The sequence below is a fragment of the Myotis brandtii genome, unplaced genomic scaffold, assembly GCF_000412655.1.
Source record: "Myotis brandtii unplaced genomic scaffold, ASM41265v1 scaffold537, whole genome shotgun sequence".
Lineage (NCBI taxonomy): Eukaryota > Metazoa > Chordata > Mammalia > Chiroptera > Vespertilionidae > Myotis > Myotis brandtii.
Genome location: NW_005369971.1, coordinates 286,385 through 300,155, shown reverse-complemented (window position 1 = coordinate 300,155; position 13,771 = coordinate 286,385). Strand labels below are relative to the sequence as shown.

The 13,771-nt window shown below is 51.2% G+C and overlaps 2 protein-coding genes across 2 annotated transcripts in view; one reads left to right on the top strand and one right to left on the bottom strand.

Annotated features, from left to right (window-relative positions):
- ALG12 (ALG12, alpha-1,6-mannosyltransferase) overlaps window positions 1–3,637 on the top strand; it is a gene marked incomplete at its 5' end in the record, with an annotated part of 10,602 nt that extends 6,965 nt beyond the window's left edge. The window contains 6 exons of the mRNA XM_005877972.2: window positions 2–26; window positions 406–509; window positions 1,124–1,347; window positions 2,556–2,725; window positions 2,810–2,885; window positions 2,982–3,637. Coding sequence (XP_005878034.2) covers window positions 2–26; window positions 406–509; window positions 1,124–1,347; window positions 2,556–2,725; window positions 2,810–2,885; window positions 2,982–3,213 — 831 coding nt within the window. The remainder of the gene's footprint in view (window position 1; window positions 27–405; window positions 510–1,123; window positions 1,348–2,555; window positions 2,726–2,809; window positions 2,886–2,981) is intronic.
- A 4,541-nt stretch (window positions 3,638–8,178) lies between these two features.
- On the bottom strand, window positions 8,179–13,771 carry LOC102249866 (zinc finger BED domain-containing protein 4). The gene has a single exon (XM_005877967.2). The coding sequence runs from the start codon at window positions 13,262–13,264 to the stop codon at window positions 9,743–9,745; it is 3,522 nt and encodes a 1,173-aa protein (XP_005878029.1). The 5' UTR covers window positions 13,265–13,771; the 3' UTR covers window positions 8,179–9,742.

Below are 13,771 nucleotides of genomic sequence, written 5' to 3'. Positions count from 1 at the left end.
GGTGCCCGCCGGCCTGCTCTGCCTCGGTGAGTCGAAGTGCCGCCTCCTGCCTGGAGGTAGTACTTGCTTTCATTTCAGAAATGAAGAAAAATGGGGAGGGTTTGATTTTTGTCACTAAACAAAATTCCTTTGAAATCTAAGCAGCAATAGAGAGTCCTTGCCATGCTGCCTGAGCGTCCCCAAAAGGCGCTCCCCTCCTCCCACTGTGCCCAGGTCATGTGACCCACGGGAAGATGCCCTTGGGGACCTTGGCCCCAACACGCCAGTTCCTTCCTGTGAAGCTGATGGCTCGTGGGGACATGGCCCTGGGGCCTGGGACACGGGCCGCCCTCACTCCCCCAGCAGCCTGCGTGGCGTCTGCGCTCAGGGGCCGTGTCCCTTCCTGAGGAACCATTGCTTTGCCAGGACTGACGGTGGCGGTGGACTCCTATTTTTGGCGCTACCTTGTGTGGCCGGAAGGAACTGTGCTCTGGTATAACACCGTCCAGAACAAAAGCTCTAACTGGGGAGTATCCTTTACCTGTCACCGTGGGATGGCCCACTGGGCAGGGTGCCGGCGGCCAGGGCCTCGCTCAGGCCAGGCGAGGAGCTGCTCTCCTCCCAACTGTCTCATCTGACGGGGCACCTGAGCGGTGTGGCAGCAGCCATAGCACCAGGAACGGCACCTTCACCCTGTCCACCCAGGGACCCTGCAGCGCAAGGCTGGGGTCTCTGCTCCGGTCCTGCCCACCCCATGGAAACAACTCCTTGCGTTTGGAGCCCCAGCTGCCCCCTCAGTCCTGTGGCTGCTCTCTGGTGCGTTACTGTGGGATATTAAACCCACAGGAGGGACCGTGGGTAGGTCCCCAGTGCACCCGTCACCCAGGGCAGTGGTTTCCATGGAGGGAAAAGCCCTGCACAGCCTGGTCACCATTCACTGGATGTGCCGCTGCTGCCCAGGCCCGGCCCTGGCCTCTGTCCCCGAGTGAAGGGGATCACATGGTGACCTGAGGCCCGGGGGTCCGGGGCGCCCCGGACAGAGACACCTGTCAGGGCTGTGTCTTCCCTGTGCTCCTGGCCTGCACCCGACTGGCTGGATGCATGACCATCGCTGACACGTGGCCTCCTTGACCCTCCCGCCCAGACCTCGCCCCTGCTGTGGTACTTCTACTCGGCCCTGCCCCGGGGCCTGGGCAGCAGCCTGCTGTTCGTGCCCCTGGGCCTCGTGGACAGAAGGGCCTGGGCCTTGCTCCTGCCGGCACTGGGGTTCGTGGCCCTGTACTCGCTGCTCCCCCACAAGGAGCTGCGTTTCATCATCTACACCTTCCCCCTGCTGAACGCCGTGGCCGCCCGGGGCTGCGCCTACCTGTGAGTGCTGGCTCTGCCCGCAGCTGCTGAGTCTCAAAGGGGACTGTTTGCAAGGGAAACAGGGCGGCCCTGACTGTCTCCAAGGCAACGGCCTCTGGGCCAAGCCCGGGTCAGGATGGGCCACGCACTGGCCAATGGCTCTGCTTGGTCCGTCTCTGTCTTCAGTCAACCCGGACACGTGTCTCAGGCCTGTTTGCACATGGCTGTGCTGTGTCCAGGGCTCAGTCTCTCGGGGCAGCAGGAGAGAGCGGCCAGGCAGGGAGGGTGTGAGGCGGGGGTCAGGTGAAGAAGGGCTGCTCAGAGCGGCAGGCTGGCTCGCTTTGCGGGCTGGGAAAGGGGGCCCTAGTTCATCAGATCCCAGCTGGCCACTTGTGAACGTGGAGTCTTCCCATGATGCCCTGCACTGAACTCACTCTCCCCAACCGGTAGTCCGGCGCGGGGGTAGCAGAGCAGGCCAGTGGGGACCGGAGAGCAAGGGACAAGCTGTGTGTCTGGCAGGAGGCAGCGGGAACTGGGGGCTCCCTCCCCCCACAGGGACGCAGCAGTTACTCCTGGACATTGATCCCGGGGGCTGGGGTGAAGGTTTGGGTGGTAGATTTGCATCTCAAAAGGCAGAAACGGAACTCATACTCACAAGCTCTGCATTCGCTGCCCGTGAGCGGTCCAGGGCCACCGTCCCCCCCCAGGATGGGCTGGACCACAGTGAAGACCATTGGTGGTGACATCGTTCACACCGAGGCTCTGCAGTCCTGATCGGCCAACGCCTGGTTGAGAAGGGCTCAGCGGGGCCTGCGCGGAGTCTGGTCAAGGGTCCCCTGAGTTGACACAGGCCAGCACCTCTGATGGCCCAGGCGGACGGTATTCTCTCCGTGGGCTCAGGTCTCTTGGGGCCTCTGCCCCGGCTCCGTGTCCGCCGGCTCCCTGACAAGCCGCACAGCATTCAGTGTTTGGCCTCGGGGCTGTGCTCGAATCTAGTCATAACTCAGGGAGTTTCAAATTCTAATATCAATTTTAAATTGTCATTTTGGGTGGAATTTCAGAGAGAAAACTTGTAAGGTAGTTGACCCACTTCCTTTGGTGATTTATATACATACTTGGTGATTAACCTTGTTAGGACTCAGCGAAGGGGACCAGCAGGTTCATATTCGTGACATTTCTTCCACCCGTGGCTGTCACTCACTTTCCACGAAACGACTGCTCTTTTCCAGGCTGAACAACTACAAGAAGTCCTGGCTATACCGAGCAGGCTCCCTCCTCGTGCTCGGGCACCTCGCGCTGAACGCCGCCCACTCGGCCACGGCCCTCTACGTGTCCCACTTCAACTACCCTGGTGGCGTGGCCATGCAGCGGCTGCACGAGCTGGTGCCCCCCCGGACAGGTAGGTGCTCGGTTGTGCGGGACCCGCTGCAGCTCGGGCAGAGGCGCCCGGCCCAGTTCTAACCGTGCACAAGGTTTTCCCCAGACGTTGTCCTGCACATCGATGTGGCTGCTGCACAGACGGGCGTGTCTCGGTTCTTGGAGGTCAACGGCGCCTGGAGGTATGTTCCCGCCATGGTGTCACTGCAGGTGGGGACAATGGTGATGGGGCTGGCGTGGGGCCATGGCCCAGGTGCACGCGTTCTCCTGTCTTGCAGATATGAGAAGAGGGAGGATGTGCAGCCTGGGTCGGAGCACATGCTGGCCTACACACACCTGCTCATGGAGGCGGCCCCTGAGCACCTGGCCCTCTACAGGGACACACACCGGGTGCTGGCCAGTGTCCCTGGCACCACGGGGGTGAGTCTGAACCTGACCAGACTGCCTCCCTTCAACGTCAACCTGCAGACAAAGCTGGTGCTTCTGGAGAGACGTCTCAGGCCCTCCTGAGGGAACGCCTAGCGCCTGATGAGAACAGCACAGGCACGACCACACACATGACGTGCCTCCTACACAGGCCCTGGAAGGCCGGCCAAAGCCACCCCCGCCACCCCTGAGACAGGGACCCCACGTTTGCACTGCACACCAGGGGGCCTGGGCACAGCCGGCTGCCCTGGGAAGCTGCTTTGGGGAGGCAGCCACATCTGCTGCCCGTGGTGGGCCTGAGCACCTAACCAAGTGCAGCCTTTGGGAAGGTCACGTGTCTGTAGCTGTGAAGCCGGAGCCTTCGCACCTGCTGGGTGGCGTACCCCGACCTGAATCCCATGCTGGGCGAATTTTTCTCCATCGTCCCAGGGACACAGTTCCATCACGAGGAAATTTCAGACATACACGTTCAAGTGGGATGAGAATTAAAGTTTGTACATCTTTTCTTCTTAGCCGTCTTATATGTGATGTTTCCAGAGAGTGCCTTCACCTAGGTTTTATTTTTATGTGATGAACTAGTGGCCCGGTGCACGAATTTGTGCACATTGAAAGGAAATTAATTAGAATAAATATTTTAATATCGCTATTTGCCCTTTCTCTATAATAGAAGTGTCAACCAAATTCACGATCAATAATGACAGATTGAAACATGTGTTTGCAATTGACGCCAGCAAGAGCTTTATATGTATCGCGCATGCGCAAGTCAACTTAGCCTTTTCTAGATATAGAATAAACTTGCTTCATTAGACCTGCTTTCTGATTTAGCTAAACTTTTTCCAGCCCAGTGAAGCACCCCAACTTCCCTTCCAGGTAATTGTCAACAACACAGCAGTAAATATCAACACGAAGCAGATGATTATTGTAGATCGCGCAGGGAGAACAAAGGGTGAAATATTTAACTACAGTAGTGTTTGACTATATTCTGTGCAGTGAGAAAACCTGCAGTCATTTTCAAGCTCCACCATTTCTTGCTTTTCAGTCGGGTCAAGTTTCTAAGCTTTGTAAATCTCCGTTTTCTGGCTAATGGAAAGAAAATAGGATTCTACTGAGTCTCCTATCTACCTACTCCAGGACTTCTGTGAGGATCAAATGAGATGAGGCATGGGAAAACACTAAACAGACATTTGGTTAAAGCAGTGGTCGGCAAACTGCGGCTCGCGAGCCACATGTGGCTCTTTGGCCCCTTGAGTGTGGCTCTTCCACAAAATACCGACTTCTGCGCACGGGCCACAAAGTTTCAGTCGCACTACATGCGCGCCCGCACGTGGTATTTTGTGGAAGAGCCACACTCAAGGGGCCACAGAGCCGCATGTGGCTCGCCAGCTGCAGTTTGCCGACCACTGGGTTAAAGTGTGAAATGTTTCCACCTGGCTATAAAGCAAGTCATATTCCTGGGCTGAAGAAACTACAAGGAAGCTAGTCACTAGGGAGAGGAAGCCGGAAGTTGCTACGTGACGTCATTACCCAGTGCTCACAGCCACCGTTTCCGGGCTGGGCTGGGCTGGGCTGTGGGCCACATTTTGCACCATGGCAGCATCGGCTGTGATTCGGTGGGCTATCACTCTGGGGTGGTGGCGAGGCCTGTGTCCCACTTGGGGGAAGCCGAGTGTTGCTTTATTGGTGCCAGGTCTGCCGTTTCTCTGTAAATGGCCAGTGCGCATCACAGCAGCTCCTGTGTTGAGCGTCTGCCCCCTGGTGATCAGTGTGCGTCATAGCGACTGGTCGGACAGTCGGACACTTAGCATATTAGCCTTTTATATATATAGATTGGGCACATTTATGCTTTACTGAACCACATTTATTAAGTAGCCAAAGTGGGTCTTTGACACCGAAGTTAATACAAAGAAGGGTGTCGTTGCACATGTGTGCACACACATACCACATGCACACACATACCACATGCACACAAATGTGACTTAAGTTCATAAAGACAAGCTATTGTCTGAGCATTTGAGAGTGAGTTGCCTATCGCATGGCCTGGACCCCTGAAAACCCTGGTATGTCTAGGAAAGACACCTTGCAGTCACTGTTTGCTCCACAGCAACTGACTGGCAGACTGCAGACCCTCAGACCAGGACCTCCTGCAGCTGTGCCACACTAGGCGACCACTGACCATGTGGCCAGCAGTCTGCAGGGCCTCCACACCTGCCAGTCAGCACTGGGCACTGTATGTGTGTGAGTTCTCGCCTGCCCCCATTTATCAGTTTGTCATCAGTACTTGTTATTTATCTATGATTGGCATTTGTCGCTCATAGGTAATTTCTCAGCATTCAAATATTTGTCAATTATTGGCATGTGTGTCTGAGTTGCTGCTGGGCCTGGTGGTCTGAGAGTCACCCCGTCTACTTATCGTGTTCAGATTGTGCAGGATTCACTCCACGGGGTTGTCAGGCTGTCACATGCCCCATCATGTTAACTTCTGGAGCACTGTCCTACTTCTTGGCATAAGGTGTGCACTCTCGCTCTTCTAGGCCTCTGTCCACACCCTGGAACCAGCCATTTCTCTGAGGGCACCTTTTGGCAGGGAATGGTTTTACAAACCAAGATCTGGTACAAATGTGCTCACTGCTATTGGTACGTCTGTTTCTAGGTCCCTTCTGTGGACCGAGCTAGGCAGGCTAGGGGTGCTGTGTGCGCGCGTGCACGCGCGCGCGCGCACACACACACACACACACACACACACGAACGAGAAATGGTGTGTGCCGACACCTCCAATCCCACCAGTACATGGGCTTGTGTTTGTCTCCCGCAGTCCACACCTGTCCCGACTTCCACCGTGAAACCCTGACCCCAGCAATAGCAGGCGTTTGCTCAGCAGGGTAACTAGCTTTGGAATCGCTTTGCCATACGACAACAGAAACAAACCCGTGGAACAAAGCTCAGCTCTTTGCAACCTTCACTCTAGTACCCATGACTGGGGTTCAAGTTCGAACACTGTCCTGGATTAGTCCCCTGGATGGTGGTGTGCTTTTCATCTTATTTATCGTTGGGTTCATGCTTTCTGCTTGTTTTAGTCTTGGGGTCTGACTTCCCATTCTTTCCAGTCAGTCGGTCGTGGCCAAGGTCTGTGCAGGGATGTCACTCCCTCCATTTCCTGTCACTAATGCCCTGGTTTCCTTGGCTGCCCTGGGCTTCTGTGAAGGTAAGCAAAACCTCCCTTAATGCAGGGTGGCATTCTGTACCTGCTCTCCTGGAGCACTTGGAGTCACTCTGCCTGTCCCTGGAGGGGCCTTTGTGATTGAGACACAGTCACCCTGTGTATGTGGACGCTCATTTCTTCAATCTCCTATGTGGGCATTTAGGCGGTTGCCAATATTTTCAAACTTCAAATGATGCTGCTTTAACTACCCATATGCATTTGTACTTTCATATGGCTTAAGGGGCATTTTCAAGGTAAGTTCCTAGCGGTGAGGTACTGGATCATGGTCAGTGTGTGTTAGCTTGGCTCAGTCTTGCCAAATTCCTCTTCATGGAGCAGCCTGAGACCGAAAGGGTCAATTAAGCCCCATCAAGCTGCCAGTCTGTGAGATGAGTGGTGGTGTCTCACAATAGATATGCTCTTCCTCCCCTGGGGGTTGTAGTTGGTGTCCTACAGCTTTAAGGGCTCTCTTTTCGGTAAATGATTCACATCTCTTGTCCATTCTCCTTTGGATTGTTGGTCATTTTCCTTTTCATTCTACAATTCTTCAGTTCGTAGGGTGTTCACCCATTATTGCAATGTGTGTTGAAGTAGTTTCCCCGTTTGTCTTCTGACTCTGCAGATGTTCTCAACTTGAGGTTTTCATGTTTATGAGTCCTCTTTCCCGCAGCGTAGTTGGGAGGTTCCCCACAGGAGTTCAGCCTCATCTTGTCTCCATGCTTCTATAGATTCTTTTTCACATGTAGACCTGTCACTTGTTTGGATTTTGATTTTGTACAGTGTGAGGAGTAGGGCTAATTTTATCTTTTCCACATGGTGTGTACTTACTAAAGGTCCATCTTTGCCTCGGAGATCTGAAGTCAGAAACTGAAATACATTAAGATTTGACAATCCTACATAATAAAAGCCTAATATGCTGTGTCCAGTTGTCCGTTCAACCAATCAAAGCATAATATGCTAATGATATTGCTAAGGCTGCTCAACCGCTCGCTATGACATACACTGATTGCCAGGGGGCAGATGCTCTGACTGGTAGGTTAGCTTGCTGCTGGGGTCTGGCCGATCAGGACTGCGGGAGACGGGCCAGACATGCCCTGGAGCCCTCCCACAGTCCCTCCCTGGCTGATTGTTCACCAGTGGGGTCCCTCGGCCTGGCTTGCGCCCTCTCACAATCTGGGACCCCTCAGGGGATGTCGGAGAGCCAGTTTCAGCCCGATCCTGCAGGCCAGGCCGAGGGACCCCAGTGGTACACAAATTCATGCACCAGGCCAGTTACAAATAAAGCTCCTTTAAATATCCGTGTGCAGGTTTTTGTGTGCATGTTAAGTGTCCAGTTCCTTTGGGTGATAACCAAGGAGCATGATTGCTGATTATAAGGTGAAAATGTGTTCAGTTTTGTAAGAAACTGTCTCGCAGAGTAGATGCACCACGTCACATTCCCACCAGCAGTGAGTGAGTGTTCCTGCTGCTCCACGTCCTCACCAGCATCTGGTGGTGTCAGTGTTTGCTCCTGTCTCTTCAATCTGTTTGTTGCCTTGTGGTGCCTTGTTTTTCCTTGAAAGCCAGACAAGATGCACCAAGTGGAAGGAGCTGCTGTAAATAGGTCTTAGTGACATGGTGATGGGGTGGGGGGGAGGGGAATGTTGTCTGGTCCTAAGATTTTTTTTAAATTTATTGATAATGAAGAGAAGAAGTAAAAGAGAGGGAGAATGAAACATTGATTTGTTCCACTTATTTATTCATTCACTGTTTGCTTCCTGTATGTGCCCTTACGGAGATCAAATCCACAACCTTGGCATCCTAACCTTTATCATCCTAAGAAAAAGCCAGCATGCTCAAATTTCCAGTAGAAAATGGCAAATAAGTTTAGTTCCAGAAACTGAGTTCCCCATTTATAAATATACCAAAACATAGTCAGTGCAAAGTGAGATTAATAACAGGTACAGTATTTTGAGGAAACAACTTTTCTAAAATGGCACAGGCAATGAATGACTTATTTCACCCAGAATATTTATTTGGTGTGAAATAAGGAAATGAACCCTTTTCTATATGTTGAAGCAAAAATTCTGAAGACATATTAAAAGAATCTGACAACTGACACTTCATTCTGATGTCCCTGGGATTCTAAAATACCCGTGATAGCCGAGTCTTCCGTATTATAAGAAAAACCTAAACACCTAAGCTATTCTTACAACTGTAACATAACAACATTCTTCCCTGTTAATAAACCACCTCTTCTACAAAGAATTTTACACGTATTTTGATCAAATTGGGGGGCACTACACACATTTCAAAAGACAGCTTCAAAGTGTAGAGACACTAAGTCAGAGGCTTGGAGGTTCAATCACCACAACTGTTATAAATGTGTCATGTGGTCCACTGGCAGGACAACAGGCAGCAAGGAGCACGTTATAAATAATGGGGATGTCCCCGAGTTAACACCACGTGTAACATCAGCACAAAACCAGAACATGGGGAAGTTCTCCTTACCAACCACCATGTAACTGACATTCCATGATACTTCTGTTTAGTTTTGTCTTCAAATGCCACATCTCTCTTGTAGCAAACAGTATCTTCCACAATATTCTCTGCACTCCTCACATATGTATAGGGCTACAGGTAAAAACCACTCAGTCAGGATGGCTTCTACTCCACCTATTTCCAGATTTTATTTGACAGCCACAAAGGCTGTTTTGTTGCAACTAAAGCAATTTTTAACTAAAATACAGTACCTGATTTGTTCTTACATAATTAAAGGCTACAGAATAAAATTGTTTAAATCTACCCTGTCTTCTAGTAAAATGAATTACTAACCCCCGCTTTTTATTTTGATAGTTTCTTAAAGCTGGGAACAGTGAAACAAGGATGGATTTGAAGAGGAGCAACAGAAAGAGACTAGGTGGGGCTGCTGTAGCTCACTGGGAAGTCAGAGAAAGAAGGTGGCCTTGGAGACAGGTTCAGGGTGCCAACCTGGATTCGCTGCTGCTGCCCACCACTCTCCTATTTAAAAGTCTCATGGGGTCCCATAGAGTTTAGGAGATGCACACCTGAGAGGGATGAAGAGGAAGAAGGGAAAGGCATGGGAGTGCTCCCAGGAGAAGAAAAAGGTCAACTCCCAGTTTTTAAAAAACTTTATAGTTATGGGTTAAAACCTAATCATCCTGTTTCATAATTAACAAGACAGGTTATTTCTAATGGCTTTGTAAAAAACACACCGTGTTACCTGGCTTGAAGGACTAGGAGTAAGGCACATATAGACATTATGGTGAGACTTCAAGAGAAACTCAGTGTGGACCTGAGAGTGCCCGGTCTGATGTCCTCCTTGGCACCAACTGGTGCCAACCAACAGCCTGTGACAAACAGCTGGTGCCTAATGAGCAACAACACCTTTAGTCTGGTGGCTCCATTGTGATTTCAATACTGAAAATATATTAATGGAAGATTCACTTTCAAAAAGATAAGTTTTTCAAAATGTTCCATCATGAGCCTGGACTGGCCAAAGCTACCGTTCTCAGTGGGTGTGCTGAACAGCCTTTCTGAAGGGACAATACTCGGGGGACAACCCAAAAACCTGACGGCCAAGGCTGAGAGTCCTGGCCAGGCAGACTTCTTTAGGTTCCAGTAGGTAAGTGGGTCACAGCTGTGTTCAAGCACCTCCTCCTCCAGGTAAGAAAGCACCATGGCCTCAGGAACCTTCATCTTTTCTCTTGGGCCTTTCTTTTTTATCTTGGCCATGAGTGACCACAGGCTTTCATCCCCACTGGAGTCTCTCGATGAGGAGCCTGAAGCACACCCATTGGAGACAGGTATGTCCTCTGAGGTAGAATTCAGCATTTCTAGTTCCCTGATTAAATCCTGCTTGTACTGCTCCGCCTCCTCCTCGGAGAACAGGGAGGCTTTGTAACGAGGGTCCAACAGTGTAGCAAAGATGTACCTGGGATCGTGGAGGGTGGCGGACAGTCGGCTCACCATGGCTTCCTTCAGAGACTTCAGCATGGTGTCGATGCCCATGGTCTCCTCAAACAGCATCTCAATTTTTCTGTTCAGAATGTGGATCATGGGGATGACCTGGCTGAGGGTAGACATGTGGCTACTCATCTCCCGACTCGCAGCATCAAAGGGCTTCAGCGCATGACACACAGACTTCATGACCTCCCACTGGTCGCAACTGATCAGTTCTCTGAAATTACACTCGATGGACATCTCGTTAATTGCTCTCTTCTGCTCAATGAGCCGTTCGAGCATATGAAACGACGTGTTCCATTTGGATGGGACGTCCTGAATAAGGTGGTGGGGTGGCAATTCATACTCCTTCTGCAGCTCTGCCAGTTTCTCTTTTGCTGCATGTGAGCGAAGCACCCGCTCACATAGCTTCCGAGCAATGCTGAGTAAATTCTGCACCATTCTCTGGCTTTTAATGGCCTCGTTAACAATGAGGTTCACCGTGTGACTGAAGCACTGCACGCTGGAGTGCTCCCCTTCATTCAGCGTCTTTCCTATGCTGGGATTGTCAGTCACTGTAATGCCAACCTGAAGGCCAGTGGATGTCACCCAGGCCTCCCACCAACATTCCAGCTGCTTCTGAATGCTGTTGCCGCTATAGTCGCAGTCAATCTGTGACACGTCTAACAGTGCTGAGCAGTGGTGATCCTCACAGTGCCAGACTGTCGACTTGAAGGTGATCCAGTGAGCAGTGAGTGTCAGGTACTCCCGGGTCTGGTTACTTATCCATATTCCAGACGTGAAGTGGACCACACCACTCTCAGCTTCCTTAAGGTGTGACATAATGATCTGTTTCACATTATCGTACATTCCGGGGATAGCTGTCCTGGAAAAGTAGGAAGGGGAGGGCAAAGAGTACTGAGGTTTCAAGTATTCGAGCAGCCTGTTAAAGCCAACATTATCAACAAAAGAATATGGCTGAAGGTCAAGTGCAATCATTTCAGCTATGAGACTTGTTATCTTTTTGGCAACTGGATGAGAATCATAAAACTTCTCATCAGTGTTGTCAAAGGAGGAAGCTCCTGACAATTCTGCGCTCAGGGGCACGCTGACGCCTGGAGGAGAGGGCAGCATGGTCTTGGGGACATCGGTCTTCAGCACGCTGCCGTGGAACCTTTGTAAATGCCTCAGAAGACAGCTGGTGCCCAGGTTAGTTGGCTTCTTGCCCCTGCTTATCGTCCGGCCACAGTGCAAGCACACGACTTTAGTGGGGTCTGCAGAGCAGACAGAAAAGTGATTCCACAGCTTGGAGGTCTTCTTACTGTGAACGGGAAATAGAACTGGACGGCTTTTGGTAACCACTGCTGGAAGGTCAGTTAGTTTGGAGGAAGTTTCTGTGGATGCCAAGGTGTTGTATGGAGGGTTTGCCAAACTAGCCCCCAGGAAGCCCTTTTGGTTCCCAACAACTTCTGGGTGGCGCCTGTAGAGATGTCTCATCAAACAGCTGGTGCCCACATCACCCTTCCTTCCTCGACTGATGACACAGCTGCAGTGTCTGCACACCGCCTTCAGACTGTCCATGGGGGCGAGGGAAAAGTGATGCCAGACCTCCGACTTCAGTCTCTTCATCACCTTTTGATTCTGTTGGAATATAACACCAGACTCAACCATGTGAGGGCTCGACCCATCACCCTGCTGCTTCTCAGGGGAGGACACCAACGAGGCCTCGCCCACATCATCAGAGGATGACAACACTGATGCATCTTCCATCGGTGAATCCCCAGGCTTTAGACATGCCTGCAGGTGCTCAGTAAGCTGGTCAGGGGAGGAGGACGCCCAGGGGGACTCTTGTACCTCGTTGCCTGGTGATGAGGACATAGGGCTTGGATTTCCCTCCTGCGTTGGTAGGGCAGGCAACAAAGTGGTGGGTGCAGAGTAGGGTGGCGTAATAGCTGCACCCTCACTCTTCTCCTGCAGTACGATGGCGCGGTGTGCCCGCCACATGTGCCGGATGAGGCAGCTGGTACCCAGGTCCTTCCCGTTTTTCCCTCTGCTGAACTCACTCATGCAGTGAATGCACACGGCCTTGGAGCTGTCCAGAGGTGACAGGTAGAAGTGCTTCCAGACTGCAGACCACCTTCGGGATCCAGAGGTACTCTTTGGAAGTGGAAAGCTCTTCTCTGGCCCACTCTCTGCAGAGTCATCATGCTGGGGAGTGGGGAGCGGTTGGGGTGGCTCCACCAGGGCTTCTTCCTGCCTGTATTTCTCAGAGACGGACACATCAGAGGAGACCTCTTCAGAAGATACAACAGATCCAGATTCTTCTGTCACTTGCTCAGAAGATGGGATCTTGGAGGCTATTTTCTGGACAAGTTTGATGGGTGACAGTACGGTGCCCAGGTCTCCAAGGGGTGTGGGCTGAGGAGGGAACACCAGTGCAGGGGAGGAGATGGATCCCAGGGTAGACACACTGCCTTCCTCCTGGATGAGTGCTGTGGGGTGTGCCCTCCTCACGTGCCGCATGAGACAGCTCGTGCTCAGGTCCTTCTCGTTTTTGCCGCGGCTGAACTCTTTCATGCAATAAACACACACTGCTTTTGTTGTATCCTGAGGAGAGATGAAGAAATGTTTCCAGGCCGGAGACTTCTTCCTGGAGTTCATGCTGCGGCTGGACAGGAGGCTCTGCGTCACAGCTTCCATGGCAACATCGTACAACGTGCTGCTGTACTGTGAGAACAGGGCCCCATAGTCGTCCTCGTGGTCGGCAGGGAAACACTTCCCCGGGGGCTTACAGCTGTAGCTCGCTTCTCTGATCTCTGCCTGTTCATCACCACTTCCAGCTGCTTTCCTGTCCTCTTGTTCAATCTTAAAGTCCACTCTTTCCAAGCTGTGATTCTGAATTCCATCATCTTCTTCTTCTATTTTAAAGTTTATTTTATCAGAAACAAAGTCACCATCCCCTTTGGGCGGATGGGTTTCCTGGTTATTCTCCATGACTCACCATAACTATTCTGGCTGTGTCATCATGTTGCTATCTCAGGTTGGTAAGAAAATGATCCAAGCTCTCAATTTGCCCCCAAACATCCATTATCTTCAGTGTTTTCAAAATAATTCTAACTTTCAGGATGTTTATGAATATGGCTAATCATACATGTTACTGGAAAACAGAAGATGCAACTCAGGAGCACATCATCTCAGGGCCCAGACCACTGCTTTCCAGGAGTTATATAAAGTACTTCTTGGTGCAGACGTAAATTCATGCTGTGTAGACCTGCTTGTTGCCTTGAAAACAGGATCGCCGCCATCTTGATGGTCCTGCATTACCTACAAAACATGAAATCAGGTCAAGCACTTAACTGATTTACACATTTCAAACCTTGTAGTGCCAGGGATCTATCAGCTTCAATTTGCATAGAAAAAAAATTCTATAATGGTAAATTAAAATAGAAAAGCTCGTTCTTTGACTTTTTTACAATCCACTTACACAATGAAAATACCCCC

Excerpts from the sequence above, each read along its gene's own strand:
- LOC102249866 (XM_005877967.2), bottom strand. The coding sequence starts at position 13,264 with ATGGAGAATAACCAGGAAACCCATCCGCCCAAAGGGGATGGTGACTTT.